We start from the raw sequence: 25557 nt of genomic DNA on the forward strand, positions 1-25557 counted from the left end.
TAGGAGCGACCACCATTAGTTTCAACCTTAAGGTCACCTTGGCAAAGAAAACAAGATCAACTCGAGTTGCCTCTCTCGAGACCTGAGTTGACCCCCCTTAACATGATAAGAACCGAAGTCTTCTTATAGATAAAGGAAAAAAGATTCTTGAAAGACCCTTAATTAGTGAAGACACTATTGGAAAAGATGGATAGATTGAAGTATTGCCACTTTCACTATGACTATGGCCATGACATGAAAAACTATCATGATATGAAGGAACAAATCGAGGAGCTCATTCATCAGGGGCACCTTGGGAGATTCATTCGAAGACCTTAGGAACCTTTGCCTTGACCTCGAGGCCCAATGGAGAGACAGATCAATGTCATCATTGGGAGACCTTCCTCGGAGGGGATAGCACCTCAGGTCGCAAAGCCTAAGCCCGAACCACCATCAAGAAGTGCCCAAGGTTAGAAGATGACTCAAAAATAACTTTTAAGGACAAGGAGATGGAGTACCTCGACCCAAACCATGATGACGCTCTGGTGGTCTACATAAGAATGATTAACACCTAAGTAAATAGGTCATGATCGACGTAGGTAGCTCTATCGACATCTTTTACTTTGACGCTTTTCAAAAACTTAGGCTCTCGACTAATTATGTCACTCCTGTAACTTCTTAGCCAATGGAGTTCATAGGTGACTCCATCTCCCCTCTCGGGACCATGAGCCTGTATGTTACGTTTGGCGATGTACCCTGCTCCAAAACAATGATGACCAAGTTTATAGTGGTTGACATCCTCTCGGCTTATAACATGATCATAAGTTGACCCATACTCAATAGGCTGAAGGCTATGTCATCGACATATCACATAGTGATAAATTTCCCAACAAGAATCGATGTTGGGGAGCTAAGGAGCAATTTGAAAGAGTCTCGCCAGTGCTATCAGATGTCAGTCTCTTTATCAAAGAAAGTCTGACTTAAGGCACCACCATTAGACCCTTGAGATTTCGCTAAGCCTCTTTCACATCCAAAACCAATAGAATTACTAGTTGAGGAACCTTTGGACAAGGCCCATCCTATTCGAGTTATCAAGATTATGGTGATACTCCCTAAGGAGAAGTGAATGCAGCTCGTCGACTTTCTTAGGGAAAATGGCCGATGTGCTCATATGGTTACTAAGAGATATACTAGGAATAGACCCCGATGTGACCCAACACCATTTGAACATCTCCCTCAAGGTCCGACCTATGAAGCAAAAGCTTCATAAGTTCACTCCCGAATGCTAACAAGCAATTAGCAACAAGGTGGACAAACTACTAGGGGTAGGGTTTATTGTCGAAGTACAGTACCCTCAATGGTTTGCTAATATTGTATTGGTTAAAAAACCTAATATAAATTGAATAATGTATGTTGATTATACTAATCTCAACAAAGCATGTCCAAATAACAGCTACCGCTTCCTCAGATCGATCAGTTAGTTGATGCTATCTCAAGCTATGGGCTCCTCACCTTTATGAATGAGTTTTCAAGATATAACCAAATAAGGATAGTGCCTCGGGATCATGAACATACCTCCTTTATCATGGACCAAGGTATATATTATTACAAAGTCATATCATTTGGATTAAAAAATGTGAGGACAACATACCAAAAGACGATGAATACAAATACTCAATAGGCTGAAGGCTATGTCGTCGACCTATCACATGGTGATAAAGTTACCAACAAGAATCGATGTCGGGGAGCTAAGGAGCGATTTGAAGGAGTCTCGCTAGTGCTATCTGATGGCAGTCTCCTTATCAAAGAAAGCATGACTTAAGACACCACCGTTAGACCCCCGAGATTTTGCTAAGCCTCTTTCACATCCAAAACCAATAGAGTTACTCATTGAGGAACCTTTGGACAAGGCCCATCCTATTCGGGTTATCAAGATTATGGTGACACTCCCTGAGGAGAAGTGAATGCAACTCGTCAACTTTCTCAGGAAAGATGGCTGATGTGCTCATATGGTTACTAAGAGATATACTAGGAATAGACCCCAATGTGACCCAACACCATTTGAACATCTCCCTCAAGGTCCAACCTATGAAGCAAAAGCTTCGTAAGTTCACTCTCGTACGCTAGCAGACAATTAGCAATAAGGTGGACAAACTATTAAGGGCAGGGTTTATTGCCGAAGTATAGTACCCTCAATGGTTTGCTAACATTATATTGGTTAGAAAAGCTAATAGAAATTGAATAATGTATGTTGATTACATTAATCTCAACAAAGCATGTCCAAATAACAACTTCCCTCTTCCTCAGATCGATTAGTTAGTTGATACTGTCTCGAGCCATGGGCTCCTCATCTTTATGGATAGATTTTCGAGATATAACCAAATAAGGATAGTGCCTCGGGATCATGAACATACCTCCTTTATCATAGACCAAAGCATATATTATTACAAAGTCATATCATTTGGATTAAAAAATACGAGGACAACATACCAAAAGATGATAAATAAAATATTCAAGCATCAGATCGAGAGGGACATCGAGATGTATGTGGATGACATGATAGACAAAAGAAGAACAGCTAACTCACATTTGGTAGACTTGGTCAACATGTTTCAGATTTTGAAAAGATATAACATGTGCCTCAACCTGTCTAAGTGTGCTTTTGGAGTTAGCTCGAAAAAATTTATTGAATTCATTATTCACCAGAGAGGAATAGATGCAAATCTTAAAAAGGTCCACACCATATTGGAGATGCATCCACCTTGGTCAGTGAAGGAAGTGCATAGTTAATAGTACGAATAGCGGTGCTTACCCGGTTCCTATCCTAGTTTAGCGATAAGTGCTTGCCCCCGGTTCCTATCCTAATCACTCAAGCAAGTCCTTTTGTGATTTGATGTCTTAGTGCAGATGTTGAGGTGATCGGTAGAGCTGGGTGAGTTCGACTCTGATATATACCTAGGGTTGCCATTAGGGCTCAAGCATTGGTAGATTTCATATCGAAGTTGACCCCCTCACACGAGATGGAAGCTAACAAGCACACCCCCTTGGCATGGACCATGTTTGTAGATGGTACTACCATATTGGAAAGTAGCAGTGCTAGACTTGTCTTGAAAGGTTCGAACAAGCAAGTGCATGAACAAGCTCTACGGTTCGAGTTTAAAATCTCCAATAATGAGGCCAAATATGAAGCATTTCTCATAAGTTTCGACTTGCCTGAGAGCTCCAAGTGCAAGACTTGACAATGTTCAGTGACTCATAATTGATCGTGAGCCAAGTTGACGGGAGCTACGAAACTCGGGAGGGGACCATGGCAAAGTACCTTGTCGAGGTGTGATAGTTACCTCGAAGCTTTTCTCAACTTGATGTGTTATAGATACCTCACACAAAAAATACCTAGGCTAACTTACTAGCTAAGTTAGCCTCCACTAGAGCTCCGAGTGGAGGCTGATTGATAGTCGAGATGCTGCTAATTTGAACTATTGAAGGGCACAACATGGTCATGGTCAAGGAGGAACCGAGTTGGATCGATGAGATCTTACACTACAAAAGAGATGGAGCAATCCTTGTTGACCTCATGGCTGCTCGAAGGGTCAGGCATCATCAAGCATGTTATGGCATAATTAACAATCGCATGTACTGCAGGTCCTTTAGCAAACCCTTTCTTAGGTGCTTAACACCGCAAGAAGTCGAGAGGGTGCTCATCAAGATGCACAAAAGTATTTATAGGGAACACATAGGTGGTCAGACCCTTGCATTCAAGGTGCTTCGGTAGGGGTTCTATTGGCCGACGTTACGTAAGGATGCAATCATGAAGGTGCCATGAGTGCCAAATGTTGGTACTACAGTAGTCGACGGTCCCTTTGAGCTTGATCAATTGCACATAGCCTTTTGCCCAGTGGGGCATGGGCATCCTAGAAACCTTTCCACTAGCTTTTGACTATAAGAGGTTCCTCATCATGGGAGTAGACTTCATGAAGTGGGTAGAGGTCAAACTGCTATCTTTAATCACCGAGAAACAAGTCGAGGGGTTCGTATGGAGAAACACCGTTACCCACTTCGGAATCCTCAAGGGCCCTCACAACGGGACTCAATTTAATAATGTGAAATTCAAAGAGTTTTGCTAGTCCCATGGGATTCAACTAAGATTCAACTCAATAGCTCATCCTTAAATAAACGAGCTCGCATAGGTTATTAATTGAGCCATTCTCGAAGGATTGAATAAGAGGGTCGTCAGAGCGAAGGGCACTTTGGTGAATGAGCTGCAAAGCATCTTGTGGATCTCTTGGACGACACTCAAGACTATCTTAGGGGAATCATCGTTCAGCTTGGCATTCAGCACCAAGGTTGTTCTGCCACCCGAGATAGTCTTCTTGACACCTCAAGTCAAGAGCTTTGACAAAGAATCCGAAGAGGGACTTCGAGCCAAACTTGACCTGATTAGTGAAGTTAGAGCCGAAGCACATGTACGGGCACTAAAATACAGAAGGGCAGTGGCCAAGCTCTACGATCAAGGAGTTCACCCTTAGGGGATTGGATTATAGAACATGGTGCTCCAAAAGCCTAAGGTTAGTGATCCAACCAGGTCCCAAGGTAACTTGACATTGAATTGGGAAGGGCCATATCGAATCGTTGAAGTCATCCAAGATAAAACACATCGCTTCAGGACAATATAAGGTATGACATTATCGAGAATGTGTCACATCGCTAATTTTAAGAAGTTTTATCCCTAAGGCCTCAAATGTTGTAGGTCGGGAAAGGCTACCCTTAAGCACCAAATGTTGGAAAAGAGAGTTCCATTGCTCCTAGAAGCACATACACCTATAAAGTCAAGCTTTTACATCTGATATGATGCCTTGACCTATCAAAATAAAATGCTATTAATGCAGACAAAAAAACAAGTTGGATAGACTGACCTAATGATCAAAAACAAAAAAGGGAGAGATTAACAAATGGAGGCAACAATTTAGGTGGTTGGGTGAGGAGGCGAGTTAGTGCTATTGTCGAAGGGCACCTCGATCGCCATCAGGACGTTCTGGTCCTCAGGATAATTTGTGAATGGACCCTCCTCAAGCTCTAGCTCGGGGTACCTCGCCTTGAAGTGGGCTAGGATGATCTGACACTCAAACTGGTATGAAACCTACATTGTCCTCTCCAGACCCTTTTGGAATATGACGGATATCTTATAATTGGTGACAGCTTCCTCTAAGTACTCTGATATGCAGCTCCACTCATCCTCCAATACTTCCTTTAGCTTGTAGGCCTCCTTAGTAGCCATCGCAACCTCCTCGGTGAACTCCGAGCCATGTATCTTCACCGTGTCCAACACTCGGGTGAGCTTTGAGTTGCACATCTTCACCGTGTCTAGCTCATGGGTGAGCCACAGAAGCTTGTCCTCCATTGCTTGTCCTCCATTGCAAGGTTATGGCCTCAGATCTCCTTTAGTTGCTTAGCGAGAGTAGGTAGGCACTACTCAACATCCTCTAATTGACAGGTCAGTTCGGTCACCCAAGCCTTGACCTTGGCGATAGTAGAGGAGGCTTCCCTTTTTTTCAACTTCTCGACCTTAGCCAGGAGGTCGTCAACCATAGTAGACTACTGGTGAACGACGGTGCTAGCATCTTAGACATGATCAATGAGAGTCATCACATAATGGTGATGCTACAAATAAAAAATGAACAAGTTAGCAAAGTGAGGCCGAAGGAGCTGGTAGCAATCTAACTTACCATCATCTCATTTCGATAGCAAGTGTCAATTAGGAGCTCTGAGGGGGAGCAATAGAGCTGCTTCACCATCCCCAAGTATAGGGATCCACGACAGTACCATTCTGTAGTCGAGCCTTCACCCCACACCTTTTGCATCTCCCTCAGACCTTCCCATCAAGGCTGTAACGATGTCTTCGAGGTTGGGTCCGACAAGTCGATAATCTATAAGGCCGTGAAGGGCAAGAGCTTCCCCTTGCACAGGTTCAACATTGACCATAACCTTCTCTCCTTTTTTCTGAAGCCCGACTTGGAACTTCCACCTCCTAGAGGCACTAGCATTATAGTCGGGGGAGGCTCCATTTCCCGAGCCGACTCTTCGGGCATGTCGTCCTTTTGAGGGCATGGGGTCTTCTTCGCTATAACCTTATGTTTCTTTTTTAGTCAGTTGCTATTGTTATGATGGCCAGACCAAGGCGGATCTAATGCCTCTACCAACGGCTCGCAGGCAGTTGTCAAGACCGAATGGGGCTCCGCCACACCCGATGAAGAGCCAAGCTCTTTCTTTTTCAAGGTGTGTAGATTCATGCTTGTAAAGAATCCAAATCACAAAATTGAATATTAAAAAGAAAAGTCAAGTCAAGCGAGGGAAAGTTCAGGTCGTACCCCAAGGAGTTGAGCTGAGACTCATATCGATCAGTCATTCCTCATCTATCTTTCGAACTAAATTGGAGGAAAAAAATATGTCCCTCAGTCGAAGCATTTGATCTGCCTCCTTATCCAACAAGAAGGGAGGGATATTATCAATGCAACATGTTAACTAAGTTAGGTTGAACCCCTAGTCTTGACTTGAACTCATAAGAAAAAAACACTCCTTCCGGCCCTTGTTGTTGGAAGGGGCATCCCTGACCTTGAAGCCCTCCCGATCGGATAAGTAGTAGCTATTTCTCCCCTTGCACAACCGAAAATAAGCGACAAAAAGGGTTCGGGTCAAAATAATGTCAGCACATTGGTATTCCCCGATGAATACTATCAAATGACATCACGAGTTGGGCGCAATTTGGGAAGATGACATTCCCCACCATTGAAGGAAAGATACTATCATGGGGTAAAACCAAAAATGAAGGCCCACCTCAAGAGCATCACAAGATAAGCAAAAAGACCCTGGGATAGGATCAAAAGTGTGTTGACCGGGTTAGGGAACTTGTAGGTCAAATTCGGTTGAGATAAAATATCTAGTTCGTAGGTGATCCAAGAGATGTGTGCTCACCACTGAATCACAATCATGAGAACTCTTGGACTCCAACCCTCAAAGAACCCTCGATTCACAAGAGAGGCCCCTTTCAATGAAGAGGACCCGACCTTCTCTATCCTCAAACTATCCAAAGATAAAGCATAAACCTCAACTAACTAACAGATAGAGGATCGGGAAGAACTTGTACGAGAGAGGAGAGACATCCCGACCTGAGATAGAAGAGCAGAACTTATGTCGAGATGAAGGACTCAAAGGTCAGCCTACCTTATCGGGAACCGGAGCGACAAGAGAGACGCTCCTAAGGAGACCCTTGGGGTGAGGCTGAGAACTCTTGAGGCTCTAAAGACTCTGGACACTAAAGGCTTAGATGGAGGAATGAATCACATCCTACGAGGGGAGGGGATTTATGAGGAGATCGAACTCTGTCCTCTTGTGATAAGACAAGTGTCCTTTTGGGGGCAAATCTCAATAGGCTTGTCGCGATAGGAAGGTCCGAGACTTGCCACGATGAAGAGAGGACTTGAAAGCTGTCATGATGGAGCAAGAACTCGAAGCCCGCCATCGCAGGGAGATCCAAAATCTGCTATGACAAAGAGAGGACTTGAAACTCACCATGGTGAAGAAAGAATTTGAAGTTCACTGAGACGAGAAGATTCGAAATCCACCACGGTAAAGAGGGAACTTGAAATCTACCATGAAGGAGGGAGAATTTGAAGCCCGCCATAGCGGGAAGATTGAAAATCTATCATGGTGGAGAGAGGACTTGAAATCCATCACGACGAAGGCACAAAGATAAATGTGCTCGAGGTGTGTGAGTCAAAAAAACCTAACCTGCACCAAGGTAAATCTGTCACGACGGAGGTGTAAGGCCAAATATGCTTGAGGCATGTGAATCAGAAAACCTGACCCGCACAAAGATATATTTTTCATGGTGGAGGCGTAGGGCCAAATGTACCCGAGATGTGTGAGTTAAAAAACCTGACCCGTGCCAAAGTAAATTTGCCATGATAGAAGCACAGGGCCAAATGTGTCTTAGGCATATGAGTCAAAAACCTCAACCCACACTAAGGTAAATCCATCACGACGGAGACAGAGGACCAGATGTGCCCAAGGCATGTGAGTCAAAAACATGACTCGCGTCCAGGTAAATATGCAATGACAAAGGCATAGGGCCAAATGTGCCTGAGATGTGAGTTGAAAAACTTGACTTACGCCAAAGTATATTTTCCACAGCAAAGGCACAAGACTAAATGTGCCTGAGGTATATGAGTTGGGAAACTCGATCGCACTAAGGTAAATGCACTACGACGGAGGCATAGGGCCATATGTGCCCAAGGCAAATGAATTAAGAAACCCGACCCATACTAAGGTAAATCTGTCATGGCAAAGACACAAGGCTAAATGTGCGTAAAATACGTGAGTCAGGAAAACCTGACCTGCATGAAGAGAAATCTACTATGATGAAGGCGCAAAGCCAAATGCAACCAAAACATGTGAGTTGGAAAAACTTGACCCGCATTTGCCATGACGGAGACGGAAGACTAAATGTACTCGAAACGCATGAGTTGAGAAAACCCGACCTGCGTGAAGAGAAATTTGCTACAGCGGAGGTGCAAAACCAAATGCGCTCGAGACATGTGAGTTGGAAAAATCCAACCCGTGTGAAGAAAAATCTGCTATGATGGAGGCGCAAAGCCAAATGTGTATGAGGCGTGTGAGTCGGAAAAACTCTACCCGTGTGAAGGGAAATCTACTACGGTATAGATATAAGGTAAAATATGCCTAAGATGTGTGACTTGGGAAAACCCGACCCGCTTAAAGAAAAATCTGCCATGGTAAATGCATAAGGTAAAATATACCAAAGGTACATGAGTAGAGAAAACCCGACCTACATAAAGAAAAAAGTCCACCATGGTAGAGGCATAAGGTAAAGCGTGCCCGGGACGCATGCATCGAGAAAACCTGACCCGCAAGAGAAAATCTCAAATGCTTATATGTTGATGAATTAAACATCGCACTTCAAGTCCCTCTCAAAAGAGTCCCGAAACACACCTTTAGGAGGAGGACAATAATAGGAGATATACTGACGACTAATCATCCGACATGTCATTACCACTTAACGCCCAATGAGGAAGGATAAGACAAATCTTCCTTCTTATCATTTATGAAGAGAAAGATAATCACAAGATTCCTTCTCGCCATTTATGAGGAGAAAGACAATCACAAGTTTTCTTCGTACTCTTTATGATCATATATAAAGCTCACCTTTAACACAGAGAAGAAGGGATGACTTCTCTTGACTATTCACGTTCATACTCATATATCTCAGATTACTAATTTAAACGTCAGAGAGATCGGGTCGAAAAACCTCTTTCAACCTTAGTCTTCATGCATGTGACACATTGGAAACACGATGTTTTCGCCTATGAGACACTTCGAACAATCCTACGAGTTTGGGCCATGTCAAGCTAATCAAGGCGTCAATGAAATTTTTTCTTAACGCATACTTAAGTTAATTACTTGGAAGGAGAGTAATTTAAGATTCCAAAGATTCAAAGAGTTTTGGGTGAGTTAACGTAGATGGTTTTTTTCTAGAGGGCTTTGGTTACCATTATGATTAAGTGAGGAGTTATTCATGCAAGCAATTTCGTATGATTGTTGAAAATTACTGGGACAAGAGTTACCTGAACCATTGAACCTCGTGGTTGGTGTGATGTGCTGTTAGGTTAGCCACATGTTAGACCCCTTTGTCATATGCCCCCACTATGCTTCAGGATTATGAAGGGGTTCAGACAGGATAACTTGATCACATCACCTAGATGACACCATTATTTTATATTTGAATTATTATAAGATTTTAGAAACTTCGTGATTGAATTTGACTACACAAAGGATCCTTTATGATTAAATTTGATCATATCATCATTAAAAAAAGTTACATGGTCAAATTCAAGGATCCTTTATGATTAAATTTGATTATATCATCATTAAAAAAGAGTTTCATGGTCAAATTCACTTGTGTTATCATTGAACGACACTTTATAGTCAGGATGTTGAAGCATGCTTTAAAGTAAAGATGACTACATTATTATCGAAGGACATCATGATCAATAGATAATAGTCAAAAGATGCTTCATGATTTGAAAAAAATATCCTTCATGATCATATTTAATTTAATATAATTAAAAGATGCTTCAAATTTAATCAAACATCAACACTTTTTGTAGCTAATGCTCTCTCAAGTAAAAATGACTTGTTAGCTTGAGAAAGTGGATGAATATTTTGGCTATACACCAACGTTTGACATCCAACAAAATGAAATTTAACATCCATGAGAGTAGATATGCTCTCTCAAGTACCATTTAGCAGGTTGAAAGCTAAGCACCGAATAAGACAGGATTAAGAACAGTCAAATCATCGAAAGAGTGGATCTCAACCATTTGGTACAAATATTAGAAGAATGCAGAGATCAAACCTTTCTGGCCCTCCAGTAGACAACAGATTAGTGCAAGCTCAGCCTGATGTTTAGTGCTGCAGGTGTCCATAATAGATTGGTAGGGCAAGGTCATCATTTTGCATGCTTCAACCACAAAAGATGTAAAATCAGATCTCATCATGAATAAAAATATGTAGCCAATATAAAGAAATAATTCACATTTGGAATCTAAGACCGACGAAGTTTGCCCGAGCAGTCGTTACTTCTTACAAAATTCGAAGTCCTAAATGCAAACAGAAAAAAGAAATAAAGAAAAAAAAGAAGAGAAACACTAGAACCTAGGGGAACGGAAGAATTAGATTCTAAAACTCAAAAAGGCGCAGTTCAACCATTGATTCTTTCCTCTTAGGAGAAAACCAAGCCAGAATTTTCCCAGATTTTAACTTCCTGAAAGAGTAGCTCAAGCCAAACATGACATCATCAACACAAGGCATGTGCTTCCCAGATGGGGATACCAGGGATACTCTGGAATCCACAGAGAAGACTATGGGCCCTGCCACCTGTAAAAGAAATGGTTTATTGCAAGATCCAGATAATGAAGGAAGATAACTTACCTAAATATTATCAAAAACATGCACAAAACTATAAGAAAAGGATTTCCAATTATTACCAGTTATTAAAAATTAAAAGGATTCTATGTTACTAATGACAAGTAGTTAAATTTGGTTTAACAATACAACCAGTGGTCCTTTTTTATTAGTGAAATTTCAAATATATATTAGACTTTCTGCTAATAATATACAGAATGTACCAAGTACAGAGTCTAGAATAGCATGTGATATAATGCATCCCTTGGTACTGTTTAGTTCAGTTGCAAAATGCTCATAAAGCTAACCATAGGGTTGTCAAAGAGAGTCACAGTTAAACTAGGTACAACTCTATAGCTATATGTCAAAGAAAAAAATTATATATTGGACATGGCATCGAGCATATTATGAAGAGAAAAACAAGAATAAGGTAGAAAGATATACCTGCTGTTGAAGGATTACATTAAGCCTTGGGGTAGCAAGAGGATTAAATTCTGTGTCAACTTGTCGTTTGGTAGTGTCAAATATCAGATGGCTGACACCTTTCATAAATGCTGAAGCTGAACAAATGTCCAAGCGAGCACTTATTCTTCTAAGATCATTGAAATCCTTCTTAAATTTTCCATGCTGAATCGTGTAGCATAATGAGCCAAAGAAGTCTGCATGAAATTGATTTCTTCTTTTAGGATTCGAAATGTTGCCATCTCCAAACCATGCTGCATAAGTACCACCTAAGAAATGAAAGAAAGAAAAAACAGAGATTTATGTCGGAAGCATATAACTTGTATAAAGACATCAATATCAATCCACAGTTAAATGTTACATCCAAAATTACCCATCGTACAATGTCAAAATCAATTCAACATCCAAATGCACTGCTTTAGTTGCAAAAACCAGTTGGGAAGGTAATGACCTTAAGCAAAGAAAAGAAAAGAAAGTAGGGTCTTAAGATGTGGGCCTGATGAACATATGTTCAAACAGATTTTAAGGTGAACTAGCACCTAAGCAAAACCATGTACATAAATAAATTCGGACGGAGAGCACAGGCGCTCAACTTAATCTGCTTGAGCCAGCATAGGCTTCCTAGCACGGAATCAACTTGAAATCCCATGCAATGAGAAAACATGAAAAACTAATATTGTGGCCAAGATTGGCTATTTATTAGTGTGGGCACCTAATTTGCCAAGCTAGAAAATGTTAAAACATTCTAATCCAATTTTATCATTCCAGTGAAGATCACAGTCCTAAACCAAACTACTGCTCATGACTCCAAAAGCAAGAGACTAGCAATATATGTAAAACAGAAGTTAGAATACAGTGGCTCCAAATGAAATACAGCCAGAAAAAAATTTGTTCATCAAAACATCTAACTGAATCAACTTTCAGTAATGCAAATCATATAGAGCTAAGCTCCACAACAACCTTCGAACAATAACCCAAGTGGCAGGAATGTTCAGAAAATCTTTTTGTAATGCTGTAATGCCAGGTAAAGATAAACTCTATGCATGACACAAATGAATAGGTCAAAATTCTAAGAACAAGAAAGAACTATAGTTAACACTTGAACAATCAGGTACAAGTAGTTGATAGTCCTTACGGGAGGTTATTGCTGTCACCAAAGCAATGGCACATGGCTTTGCATACAGGCTGATCCAGTTTGTTAGATCACAGTCTGGAAGAACTGGCAGAGGAGTTGGCTCCAAGTAGGCCAAAATTCGGTGGCCTCAGAAAAGATCAACATAAGAAATAATTTTTTAAGTGTGGTTTGATTATGACCACTAAAGCAGATACCTATGCACCTTTTTCTTAATAGTCATGATATCTATATACTTCTATTGAATTTTTTATGTAAAATCACAAGCCAATCCAGATAGGCCAGCTGACACAAAATGGCCAAATCCAGCAAAACCAAAAACTCTCATCAGGCTCAGGGGACTGCAACTGAAATGATGGTTTGGTAAATCAACTTAATATAAATTTGATGAAGGGACCCATTCTTTTTTTACAACTTTGCATGTTTCAGCAAAACCATACGTCATGAGATTAATTAAAAGAAACAAATATTTGAACAAACTATATAATAACTATACAACATCCAAGTGATTGGAATATTCATATAATCATAAGTTTCCTATAAGAAACTCAATAGCTAAATATTCTAGATAATTTTCTCACCAATGATTCCTGATATTGTTGCATGGGGTTCTTCGAGTCGTTCATCATAAGAGGATATCCATGCAGGTTTCTTGACCAAATTTCTTGCTCTAGTACTCTTCTCCTGTTCCCTCCAAAAATCCATGCTCTTCTCATATGAAACAGCTGCTTTGGCACATACTCCAGGCAGAAGAGTCAAGGGAATATCAGTAGATGAAGAGTTGCGAGCTTCAGGTTGCCCACTGTTTTTGTGTAAACCAAAACGATACCACAAACCAGTGTCAGGTATTAGAGAAGTTACATCTAGGGATACTGAAGTTGGAACATCCCAATAATTTCCCTTACTGTCCAGAAACAACTCAGGCCATGCTGCTTCTATTGTAACATCATGACTTGGCAGCTGCAAAGGCACAAGTAACCAAGAATTACAGCTAGACAGTAAAATAGCACAGTTCAAGTAGAATGAATCATACAGAACCAAGACACAACAATTTATCCCAAAGAGGCACCCAAAGATATGTATCCTAATTTAGGAGACATTTAAAATAAGGTCTGCAAGAGGACAATTATCATTAACTTCATATAATCTAGATTCCTATAACTTCACTTGAAAATTATATTACCTGACATAAATAATTCAAAATTTTAATTACGCTTATTGCGACTAAACTGCGTCTGAGTTGTCTATGACTAGAAAGTGCAATAACAAAATCTGCCATAAAAGATGAACTATTTCGTTAAATTTACCTCGTGCAAGAGCATTGCTTTTGCACGTTGGCCCGTCTTATCACCATGTCTTTCCACATTGAAGAGTAATGAGGTCTCCGGTGTTAGAGAAATTTGCGAGAACAAACCAAGTGCATACAGCGACTTGTCCAGAAAATGCTTTGCAACGTCCTTGAACTGAGGCAACTCTAGCTCATCTCCCATTGTCACTTCTTTCTTGATATTTGATATCAATTTTCTTGGACGGAATTGGCCAACTAATCCCATCCACCTAACAATCGTCCAGTATAGGATCACAAGAGCACGCCATCAATTCCTTGCAATAGTGCGCGATATAGATCTAGGGATACATAGCAGAATCAGAGGGGAAATGGATGCTTACCACCTGTCGGAGGAGGGGCCGAGGAGGAGGGACTGAATGGCGAAGGAGCCGAGGTCCTTGCGGGGGGTCGGGGCGAAGGAAGGGACGAGGCCGAGGGGGAAGGCGCGGGAGAGGAAGGAGAGCTGCTGCGGGCGGAGGAGGCGGCTCGCCCGGGCCATCCCCAACGGCGCCGCCTCCCCGGGGACGGCCCGGGCCGTGCCCTCCAGGTTTTGCGCCGACGACACGTTCAGGTCCCAGAACGCCGTGTCCATCGCCAACCGAAGACTCGTCATCACCCTTCTTCTCCGGCCTTCTCCGCCCTCTCTCTATCTAGCCACTCCAGCCTTATCCCCCTCTCTCTCTCTCTCTCGCTGCGCGCTGCTGAAGCGAAACAGGGGTTTATAGGACATTGTCACATTGGGTTTAGGGAATGGCATTTGAATTGGGCTATGGCTTTACTACTTTGGGCTTGTTTTGGGCCGAATGGCGTTTTCTTTGAGAACTAATGTAAATTTTTTTATCTTTATCATTTCAATTGCTAATATACTCATTGTATAAGAAGCAAAAAAGCATCATAAATGTATAAATATATATTACGTTGTCCGGAGTGAGCATGTTTGGAACATTAATAGAACCCTCCATGCAATCACAATTTGCTGATTATTTTAAAAAGGCAAAAAAATATTTTTTCTATTAAATCAAGAAATTGGAGATCAGTTATTATGTACACAAATTCGGAGATTTAGAGAACAGATACAGAACATGTACTGGATCAGCAATCCGAGAAGTGAACTTCTCCATCACAATCTTCTTATTCAATGTATAAATGTGGTTGCAGATGTCTTGATCATCAGATTTACCAGATAATTAATTCAATGTAACAAAAACCAAATACAACCAAAAGGAAAATGTTTATGTTTTCGTATAAAATTGTACCCCAGTATATAAGTTTCGATGTTATGGTGTTTCTACGAGTGTTTTTCCAATTTTCTTCTCTAACATCAGCAGTGTTCAGGATTGTTGTACCCTGTTCAGTTCTTCCAATGACATCCAAAGCTTTGGATCTTCATAGTCCTTTATAAGGAAAGAAGCTCCTGCTTCTATCAGAGACTTCTCAGGGTTCCTGGTTGTTAAACCGAAAACAGGCATTCCAGCAGCTACACCGGCTTTTATTCCTGATGCTGAGTCCTTCAGAAATGATGAAGAGAAGTTAGGATTGATGGTAGGAAAGGGGAAAGTCGGGATGAGTGAGACAATATAATTTAAGAAAAGCAACCTCGAAAACAAATGAATGTTCAGCAGATGCCTTGAGTTCCTTGAGAGCCTTCAAGTAAGGATCAGGGAATGGTTTAGCTCTCTCACATTCGCTCCCAACTACTACAACTTGGAAGAAATCAGTCAGACCGAGCATTGAAATCATAAGCTCTGCATTAAGCCTTGGGGCGTTAGTGACTGCTGCACGCTTCAGGCCTCGATCCTCGACCCACTTGCATAGCTTGTGAAGACCTTCTATTGGCTTCAACTCTTTAGATACTAACCTGTACATTCAAAAGTGCAATCTCTCCACTGAAAAATAATATATGTGACACCGTCCCTCAGTGCAAAAGTCAGAAATATACCTTCGGAACATTGCTTCCTTATCATCAACAAATTTAATGGCCTTCTCATGATCCCAGTCAGGAAATAAGATACTAGCAATATCATCATTGTGCCTTCCAGCAATATTTTTTATGAAGAATTCTTCATCTACGGGGACTCCATTATTATAGCCAATCTGTAAATTTTTTTTCAGTCAGAAGCTCAAACTCCACAAGGATTGATTATCACAATTAAAGCTATTGGAAATCGTACCTCTAGCAGCATTTCTCGAAAAGCATAATAATGAAGAGGATCCGAATCACACAGGGTTCCGTCAACATCAAATAGAACTGCTTCAACCGGAGCAAGTCTAGTAAGAGAACTGCCACAAGTCAAGGAGATAAATCAGTGCTGACCCATATGAGTGAAGCAAAATTCTAATCGTAGATTGGACCGAGAAGACATTATCCGTCTGTCTGATCTTGCAAATAAATAGTCAAGCAAACCAATAATAGGACATCTTCAACATTTTATTCAAATACTAACCAGCATAATAGTAACTACTACAATGGTATAGTTATATACTTATTAGTAGCTTAGGAACAACAAATTGAGCATGGATTTTAATAACAAACAAAACTATGATGATTTGTCATTAAAACATTGTCCTACCACGGAAAGCATGCTACTTGACGTTGAAAATCCACTTCTTTAAATGGTTCAAGTAGAAAAAAAGAAAAGAAAAAATGTAGTTGTTTTGTTTAGCCAGAACAACCAAGCCGATGCTTTGAATCATCTTAGCAATTTATCACTGAAATTCCATTCCTATAACTCACTACAATATTAATTGATATTTATTAGATATTTACACTATGATATAAGTGTATATAAGAACTCGTTGTTGCTAATAGCTCTTATTTACTTCAACCTCTTTTTAATTATCAGTCTATCTTCTGTGTTCTCCACGAAACCACACTGAAATAGAAAAGAATCATAAATTTCTAAAGAGAAATTCAAAAAGTACATTAAGATTATCTCTGAACAGCCCTAGGTCTCAGACAGGCGCTAATAGTTTTCACATACTCTGAAATGGGATTGATGGTATGATAAAAAAGAAGCACATAATATCATAAACCATCAATTTTGACCTATGCTTGTCACAAGCAAGTTTAAATTGACCAAAAGAAGGTTGATGGACATCCAACTAGGTCCAACATAATATTTCAATCGCAAGTAGGGGTGGAAGAGAATAACATCCATCTCAATCCATTTCCATATATGGATGTAGCTGGATGATCAGATAAATGAACGTATATCATTTAAATGATCCATGTCCAAATTTTGCTTCATCTTGCTGATACAGGTAGCAATGTCAGTTCAAATCTATCCACACCCATTTATCCATATATCTATATCTCTAAGCATAAAATTTCCCAAGAAAAACATTACCTCTGAACTAATGTTATTTGATCAAATTTCTACGTGTAATAATGCACTCGTTTTGTCTCTTTTTCCATTCTTCCATTTGTTTGATTAAAACATCCTATCTAGTTGCTACAAAATACTAGACACATGAAATATTCAATTATTTACATATTTATTCATGTTAATCTAATTTGAATATGCATTTGTTTCACATCAATGTCCGAAAATCATAAGTGGTTACAGATATAGTTTTTCCAATATCCAATCCAGATTTCATCCATTTTTTCCCCAGTTGCAATTCACAAAAGAAACCATCTACCTCTGCAGAGAGCATTGGAGTTATATCCAGTCCAGATTGGATCCATTTTTGCTTCTACTTGGACTTTGCAAAAGAAACATTCCACCCTCCAAAGCAAGACAGCCAGTGATGGAATTTGATTTCTGTGCTCTCATTAATTATCTCCAGTGTGTTGTGAAATACCATAATCAAACTGGTAAAAATCTCGATGCTAACATTTCCATTTTTTTCCCTACCCATCTCAACATCAATTTCAATTCTTCTTATCTTGAAACAAATAACTCATAGATCACCTTTCATCCTCAGACGTAGGCAATTGTTCGACTCCAAGCAATAAGGACTCGATTTCCGAGAAGAAATCTCGAGTGTTCACGTAAATAGATGCATCTACGATGTCTCGCTCCAGACGAGAAGCTACAAGAGGGGTAGGAAGCAGTACCTTTCAGAAGCGTGCGAGTCCGGAGAGATCGACATATTTCTCTTAGAAACGAAGGGCAGAAAAGAGACGAATCTACGGGAAGATAGAGGCGGCTCGCCGGATCTCGCTCCTGTTCCTCCTCCTCTCGTCTTCCTTCACGAGAAAACGGGGGGCTTCTCTTCAGGCAACCGCTCCCAACACCACCACCGCGTTTAATACTGCCGGGCACTAGTCTCCGTTTTGGCTTCTCCGTCTCCTACTTTTCCGGGTTTGACCACTTGCTTTGAGAACCACAAACCCCACGTGTATTCTCCGCAGTTACAAAGAGCACCTTTTAACACCACGAACCGGGCGGGCATATTCGCATACAGAACAAGAATCGAACACCTCGCACGCACTAAAACTCTGCCAATCCGACGGCTACCACCATGAGCCGGGCGGCCGAAGCGTCCTCTCGTTCACATTCGCCTACAGGACAAGAATCGAACACCTCGCACGCACTTTGGACGCGTAATTTCTCGCCTACAGAACAAGAATCGAACACCTCGCACGCATTAAAACTCTCTGCCAATCCGACGGCTACCACCATGAATCGGGAAGCCGAAGCGTCCTCTCCTTCACATTCGCCTACGGTACAAGAATCGAGCACCTCGCACGCACTAAATTGCTGCCAATCCGACGGCTACCACCATGAACCGGGAAGTCGAAGCGTCCTCTCCTTCACATTCGCCTACAGAACAAGAATCGAACACCTCGCACGCATTAAAACTCTCTGCCAATCCGACAGCTACCACCATGAACCGGGCAGCCGAAGCGTCCTCTCTTTCACATTCGCCTACAGGACAAGAATCGAGCACCTCGCACGCACTAAAATGCTGCCAATCCGACGGCTACCACCATGAACCGGGAAGCCGAAGCGTCCTCTCCTTCACATTCGCCTACGGGACAAGAAACGAACACCTCGCACGCACTTTGGACGCGTAATTTCTCGCCTACAGAACAAGAATCGAACACCTCGCACGCACTAAAACTCTCTGCCAATCCGACGGCTACCACCATGAACCGGGAAGCCGAAGCGTCCTCTCTTTCACATTCGCCTACGGTACAAGAATCGAGCACCTCGCACGCACTAAATTGCTGCCAATCCGACGGCTATCACCATGAACCGGGAAGTCGAAGCGTCCTCTCCTTCACATTCGCCTACAGGACAAGAATCGAACACCTAGCACGCACTAAAACTCTCTGCCAAGCCGACGGCTACCACCATGAACCGGGCAGCCGAAGCGCGCTCTCCTTCACGTTAGCCTACAGGACAAGAATCGAACACCTCGCACGCACTAAAACTCTCTGTCAATCCGACGGCTATCACCATGAACCGGGCAGAGGAAGCGTCCTCTCCTCCACATTCGCCTACAGGACAAGAATCGAACACCTCGCACGCACTAAAATTCTCTGCCAATCCGACGGCTACCACCATGAACCGGGCAGCCGATGCGCGCTCGCCTTCACGTTAGCCTACAGGACAAGAATCGAACACCTCGCACGCACTTTGGACGCGTGATTTCTTGCCGACTGAACAAGAATCGAACACCTCTCACGCACTAAAACTCTCTGCCAATCCGACAGCTACCACCATGAACCGGGCAGCCGAAGCGTGAGACTTGACATTCGCCTACGGGACAAGAATCGAGCACCTCGCACGCACTAAAACTCTGCCAATCCGACGGCTACCACCATGAACCGGGCAGCCGGAGCGCGCTCTCCTTGTGTTCGCCTACAGGACAAGAATCGAACACCTCGCACGCACTTTGGACGCGTAATTTGTCGCATGCGACTCGATTGATGCCATGAACGCGACGTCGGGTCAGGTTGGACTCCAATTGAGTTCGAGCCGTACTCGATCAAACATCACAGTCACCTAACGAAAGTTCCGGGGTGACTCGGCCCTGCTGCCTTCTCGCCTTCAATCTCCGGCAGCAATGGCGAAGAACACGTACTGAATTATTAGTGATGTGAAAGCCTGTATTCATTAGCACATTTGCTAACAAACATCTAATCCGCATCTCCCTTACTGCACATTTTCCTTCGAAATACGCAAAACTTCTGATGATGTGTAAGCATCGGATAGATTCTCCATGGATATGCATGCATTTATTTATCGGCATTCACTTGACGTGCTGTGCTCTCTGTATGGGTGTCAACTCCATCTCCTTATGAACTACTGCTTTGCTCAGTGACCCAACCACGAGTGGCAGTTCATCTGAAGGAAGCAATGACGCCGCCCTCTTCCGCTTGTTTCCTCCTCGCGCTGGCCCTCCTCCTCTATTGCCACCTTCCTCCTGCCGACGCTTCGGTGGAGGAGACATGCGAGGCCGCGGCTGGCAACGACCCCAACATCCACTACGACTTCTGCGTGAAGTCCCTCCATGAAAATCCGGGAAGCTGCTCGGCGGACACGAAGGGGCTGGCGATCATCGCCGCCAACTTGTCGTACCCCAGAGCGGCCGCCACTAAGTCGAAGGTCAAAAGCTTGCTTCAGGTAGCGACGGATCGCAAAGCGAAGCAGTGTCTGCAGACCTGCTTGAGCACCTACAGCGATCTGATCCCCGCCCTCACCGAGTCGATCAGCGCTCTGGAGGATGATCGTATCTGGGATGCCAAGACGTATCTCAGCGCCACCACGGAGTCGCCGCAGGACTGTGAAGATGGGTTTGAGGAGCTGCGCGTGTCCTCACCGTTGTCGGACGAGAACGGTGAGGTGGGGCAGCTTTGCACTATTGCGTTGGCTATCACCAATATGTTGGGATGATAGGTGAGGAAATGTTGGGAGAAGTGTTGTAGCCTTTATGTTATCTTGTCATGCAACCTCTTCCATGCCGAAGAAATGGAATAATTTTATGAAAACAATTATAGAAATTATTATACTTATGTTTTATTTTTTTAAAAGGATAAATTATTATGTCATTTCATTAGTAGTGTTAGGAAAAAATATCGCTGGCGTCTTGGTCAGTCGAATGTAATCCGGCCTTATATGCGTAAGATTGTTCAGAACGTCTCCAATGTGAAAATGTCATATTCCTGATGTATCAATTGCACAAAGATCGGGGTCAGGAGATATTTCCTTTCTTGATTCCTTCGATGCTCAAGTTAGTAATTTGAGGTATATTACTATGGATATATTTTTTTTCCTAGTCTCATGCTCAAGTTAGTAATCCAAGGTATATGACTATGGGCATAAGTAGTCAACAGAAATTCTCCCATTTCATAAGCTTTTATAATGATTATCTTTTTCCTCATAAATGACGAGAAAGAAGCTTGTGGTTATCTTTCTTATCATTAATGACGAGAAGGAAGCCTGTGATTTTGTCTTTCTCATCATAAATGACAAGAAGAAAGTTTCCTCTTATCCTCTATCGTTGGGTGTCATGTGGTAGTGACGTGTTGGATGTAGTCATTAGTATATCCCTTATCATTATCTCTCCGAAGGCATGCTTCGAGGCTATTTCGAGAGGGACTCAAAGTGTGATATTTAAGTTATCCGACACATGAGCATTTGAGATTTTCTCTTGCGGGTTGAATTTTCTCGACGCACGCATCTCGGGTAAACTTTACCTTGTACCTTCATAGTGGAAAATTTTTCTTTACGTGGGTTAGGTTTTTTTTATTCATGCGCATTTGGTACATTTTACCTTATGCCTCCATCATGATGGATTTTTTTTCATATGGGTCGGGTTTTCTCAACTCATGCACATAGGAGTCATTTTACCTTGTGTCTTCGTCGTGGTGGATTTTCCATCATGCGGGTCGGGTTTTTCCAATTCACGCGTCTTGGGCACATTTGGCTTTGTGCCTTCGTCGTAGCGGATTTCTTTTCACATGATCAGATTTTTTCGACTCATGCGTCTTGAGAATATTTGGCTTTATGCTTCTGTAGTAGCATATTCGTTTTCATGCAGGTCGAGTTTTCCCGACTCATATCTCGGGTGCATTTAGCCTTGTGCCTCCTTTGTAGTAGATTTCTTTTCACGTGGGTTAAGTTTCCTAACTAACATGTCTCGAGTGTATTTGGTCTTGCGTCTCCATCGTAACAAATTTCTCTTCATGTAAGTTAGGTTTTCCCGACTCATGCATCTCAAGCATATTTGGTCTTACACCTCTATCTTGGCAGATTTACCTTAACATGGGTCAAGTTTCTTAACTCACATGCCTCGAACACATTTGGCCCTATGCCTCTATCATGGCGAATATACCTTAGCACGGGTCGAGTTTCCCGATTCACATACCTAGGGCGCATTTAGCCTTGCACCTTCGTCGTTGCAGATTTACCTTAGTACAGGTCGAGTTTCTTGACTCACATGCCTCGGGCACATATGGCATTGCACTTCTGTCATGGTGGATTTACATTAGTGTGGGTCGGGTTTCCTAACTTATACACCTCAAATATATTTGGCTCTCTCTCTCCATCATGATGGATTTATCTTGGTGTAGGTCAAGTTTCTCAACTTATATGTCTCGGGCATATTTGGCCCTATGCCTCCACCATGGCAAATATAGCTTGGTACGAGTCGGGTTTCCCGACTCATACACCTTAGGCACATTTAGCCTTGTGCCTTCGCTATGGTGAATATACCTTGGTGTGGGTTGAGTTTCCCAACTCACATGCCTTAAGCATAATTGGTCATGCACCTTTATTGTGGTGGAAGATATACACTCGCGCAGGCAGGGTTTCCTGACTTACATGTCTTTAGCACATTTGGTCCTCCCCCTCCGTCGTAGTGAATTTACCTTGGTATGGGTCAGGTTTCTTGAATCACACCTCAAGCATATTTGTCCTTACACCTCCATCGTGGTAAACTTCCATTAGAACGGGTTGGATTTCTTAACTCACATGCCTTCGGCACACCTCTCTACCATGGCAGGTTTCAAGTCTGCCATGGTAGGTTTCAAGTTCTCTCTTCATCATAGTGGATTTTGGATCTCCCCGTTATGGTGGCCTTCGAGTTCTTGTTCTATTGTGGTAGATTTCAAGTTCTCTCTCCACTATGGTAGGTCCTAGAATTTTCTGCTATCATAGGCCTCTTAGGATTTGCTCCTAAAGGGACACTTGTCTTGATTGTGAAAGAAGAGAGACTAATCTCCTCCTTATAAATCCTCTCTCCCATAAGGTGGAATTCATTCCTCCATTTAAGCCTCTAGAGTTTAGAGTCTTCATAGCCTTGGGAGTTCTCAACCTTTTCCCTAGGGCCTCCTTAGGTGTATCTCCTCCCTTGGCCCAATGCCTAATAAGGTAGGTCAATCTTCGATCATTTATCCCGACATAGTTCTACTCTTTTGTCTCAAGTCCGGATGTCTCTCTCGTACAAGTTCTCCCTAAACCTTTAGTCACTAGTCAATCGAGGTTTGTTCTTTATCTTCAAACAGTCCAATGGCAAGTCCTCTTCTAATTCCCCCCCCCCCCCCCCCCCCCCACTCTTAGTGTCAATTCATTCCTAACAGATATCTTCCATGTGATGACTTAAATATTTACACTTTTGTGCTATTCCCCTCTTTTTGTTTGTGACAAAGGGGGAGAAAATAAATGATGAATGTTTGGTATCATATTTGAAGTGATAAATGCTTAAAAATTTTAATGTCTTAGCATCATAAATATTATGCCCAAAATGATGTATCATGAATGCTTGAGTATCAAGTATGATATGCCCATAATGATGATTGATTTATTTTTGGTCGTATGCATGAAGTAAGGATGAAATGTAAGGTTTTAAAATTATACATATTTTAATTTGAAACTATAATGATGCACAAATATATTGAATTAAGAATGATACTTTATCTTTATCATGATTTAAAAATTGATGTAAAGGGAAAAGAATTAGAACATTGTATTATTCCCTTCTATTTAACAATAACAAAGGGGGAGTAAAATTTATTAGCTTGCATAATGTAAAACTTACTGAATTTGCTAGGTTACAAATTGCAAAGAAAAAAAAAACTTGATAGGAAACAGAATTGCTAGCTTGCAATCTAAAGAGAAGCAAAAGTAAGCATAACTTGCTAACTTGCAAAAGAAGCAAAAATTACACTTATCAAAAAAGAAGAAAGAAAATTACTAGCTTGTATGATGATAAAACTAGAGATTATATTTATAATATAATAATTTAAAATTATATGTAAAAAATCTTGCTAGTTGCACTTCTCCTTTTTGTTGATGACAAAGGGGGAGAAGTCATGATGACAATCATGCATAGGATGATGTACTTAGATATTTTGATTATGGATGATTTTATGATGCATGCAATGATATGATTAATTAGTTCTTTCAATATTCATGATGCATGCAATGGTAAAATATTTATAATTCTATGAATTATAAAGTTATATCAGTATGGTATATTGATAGGGGGAGTTAAGGTTAACTCCATCATCAATTGGTTGTCATCATCAAAAAGGGGGAGATTGTTGAATTTCGGATTTTGATGATGAAACCAATTGATATTATTTATTATTTGATCTGCGTTTTGAGTGACGTAAGAAGCTTCGATTAGGGAGAGACAATTAAAGTAGGAAGAATCATGTTGGGCTAGAGTGAAACATGTCAGAAGATTGGATGTCGAGTCAGAGGATCGGTCGACGTATCAGTAGAAGGCTTTAGGCCATGGGTTTGAGCATCGGCTAAGAAGAGCAAAAATTACATCAAGGAAATCGGAGTTACGGAGGTCAATTGGTCGATTGGGCAATAGGCCACAAGAGAGGACAATGCGCCAAAGATTCGGACGAAGTGTAGATGAACCAATGACATGCCGGACAACATTTGATTCAAGCTTTGTAATAATTATCTAGATCGAAATAAGTTTTAGGTGTAATTGAGTTGAAATTGGGCCAACTAAATTAGGAGCCAATTAGGCCCAAGTTTGGTCTATATTGGGCCAAGTGAAAGGCCTAAACAATGACCCAAACTAGTGGAACCGTCAATGGCATAGTCAATGAGACTATATCAGGTGATGGTACCGCCTAGACTTAGTCTCCGAGACTGTCAAGCAGTGGTACCTCCAGTCTAGGCGGTGGTATTACCTAGACACAGTCTCCCAAGTGGTGGTACCGCCGAGTGTCAGTGCTACAAGCGATGGTACACCCAGCACAGGCGGTGGTACTGCCAGTACCCCAAAAATTGAGGATGAGACAATTTTAGGCTTCAAGTTTGAATCCACTTAAGACCTATAAATACCCCTCTCATCCTTAGTTAATATACACAAGCACATAAAACTTAAAAGTGGGAAAACGTTGCAGAAATCACTAAAGAGATCCCTTTCTCTAACTCTAAGTTTGGAATTATGTTTAGGGAGGAGTGAGTGCTTATAAAAGGTTGTCTCCTAAACCTGTGAAAATGTGAAGAGGGGTGTAAAAGGGTAGTTGATCTTCGCCCATTGAAAGAAGATCGTTAGTGGATGCCGGTGGCCTCGACGGAAGAGGAATCGATGGAATGGATGTAGATCACGACGATCAAACCACTATAAAAATCAGGTTTGTATTTATTTCTTGCTATTTACCTTTATGAATTATTACTTTCACTATGCTTCCACATGCTTTCAAGTTAAGCATTTCCGATATCAATTTTCATCAAATGAAAATATTTTTGAACCG

General features: G+C 41.6%; 3 protein-coding genes across 4 annotated transcripts; 1 reads left to right on the plus strand and 2 right to left on the minus strand.

The window, feature by feature from the left end:
- Positions 1–10549: 10549 nt before the first annotated feature.
- Positions 10550–14580, minus strand: LOC103996215 (protein TRIGALACTOSYLDIACYLGLYCEROL 4, chloroplastic). Of its 2 annotated transcripts, none has more exons than XM_009417089.3 (5): positions 14222–14580; positions 13858–14107; positions 13132–13510; positions 11401–11687; positions 10550–10929 (listed from the first exon to the last, which is right to left on the minus strand). In XM_009417089.3, exons 1-5 carry the CDS (start codon positions 14488–14490, stop codon positions 10732–10734), a joined length of 1383 nt encoding a protein of 460 aa, XP_009415364.1. In that variant the 5' UTR covers positions 14491–14580; the 3' UTR covers positions 10550–10731. The 2 variants fall into 2 exon arrangements, with proteins under 2 accessions (XP_009415364.1, XP_009415358.1); XM_009417083.3 differs by having other exon boundaries at positions 14219–14580.
- Positions 14581–14965: 385 nt separating this feature from the next.
- On the minus strand, positions 14966–19624 carry LOC103996207 (haloacid dehalogenase-like hydrolase domain-containing protein Sgpp). Its single transcript, XM_009417072.3, has 5 exons — positions 17938–19624; positions 16049–16157; positions 15817–15971; positions 15474–15735; positions 14966–15385 (listed from the first exon to the last, which is right to left on the minus strand). The coding sequence occupies exons 1-5, from the start codon at positions 17970–17972 to the stop codon at positions 15209–15211; spliced, it is 738 nt and encodes a 245-aa protein (XP_009415347.2). The 5' UTR covers positions 17973–19624; the 3' UTR covers positions 14966–15208.
- A 440-nt stretch (positions 19625–20064) lies between these two features.
- On the plus strand, positions 20065–20823 carry LOC103997786 (putative invertase inhibitor). Its single transcript, XM_009419119.3, has one exon. The coding sequence runs from the start codon at positions 20189–20191 to the stop codon at positions 20723–20725; it is 537 nt and encodes a 178-aa protein (XP_009417394.2). The 5' UTR covers positions 20065–20188; the 3' UTR covers positions 20726–20823.
- The last annotated feature ends 4734 nt before the right edge of the window (positions 20824–25557 follow it).

The sequence above is a fragment of the Musa acuminata genome, chromosome BXJ3-1 (genome assembly GCF_036884655.1).
Source record: "Musa acuminata AAA Group cultivar baxijiao chromosome BXJ3-1, Cavendish_Baxijiao_AAA, whole genome shotgun sequence".
Taxonomy (NCBI): Eukaryota; Viridiplantae; Streptophyta; class Magnoliopsida; order Zingiberales; family Musaceae; genus Musa; species Musa acuminata.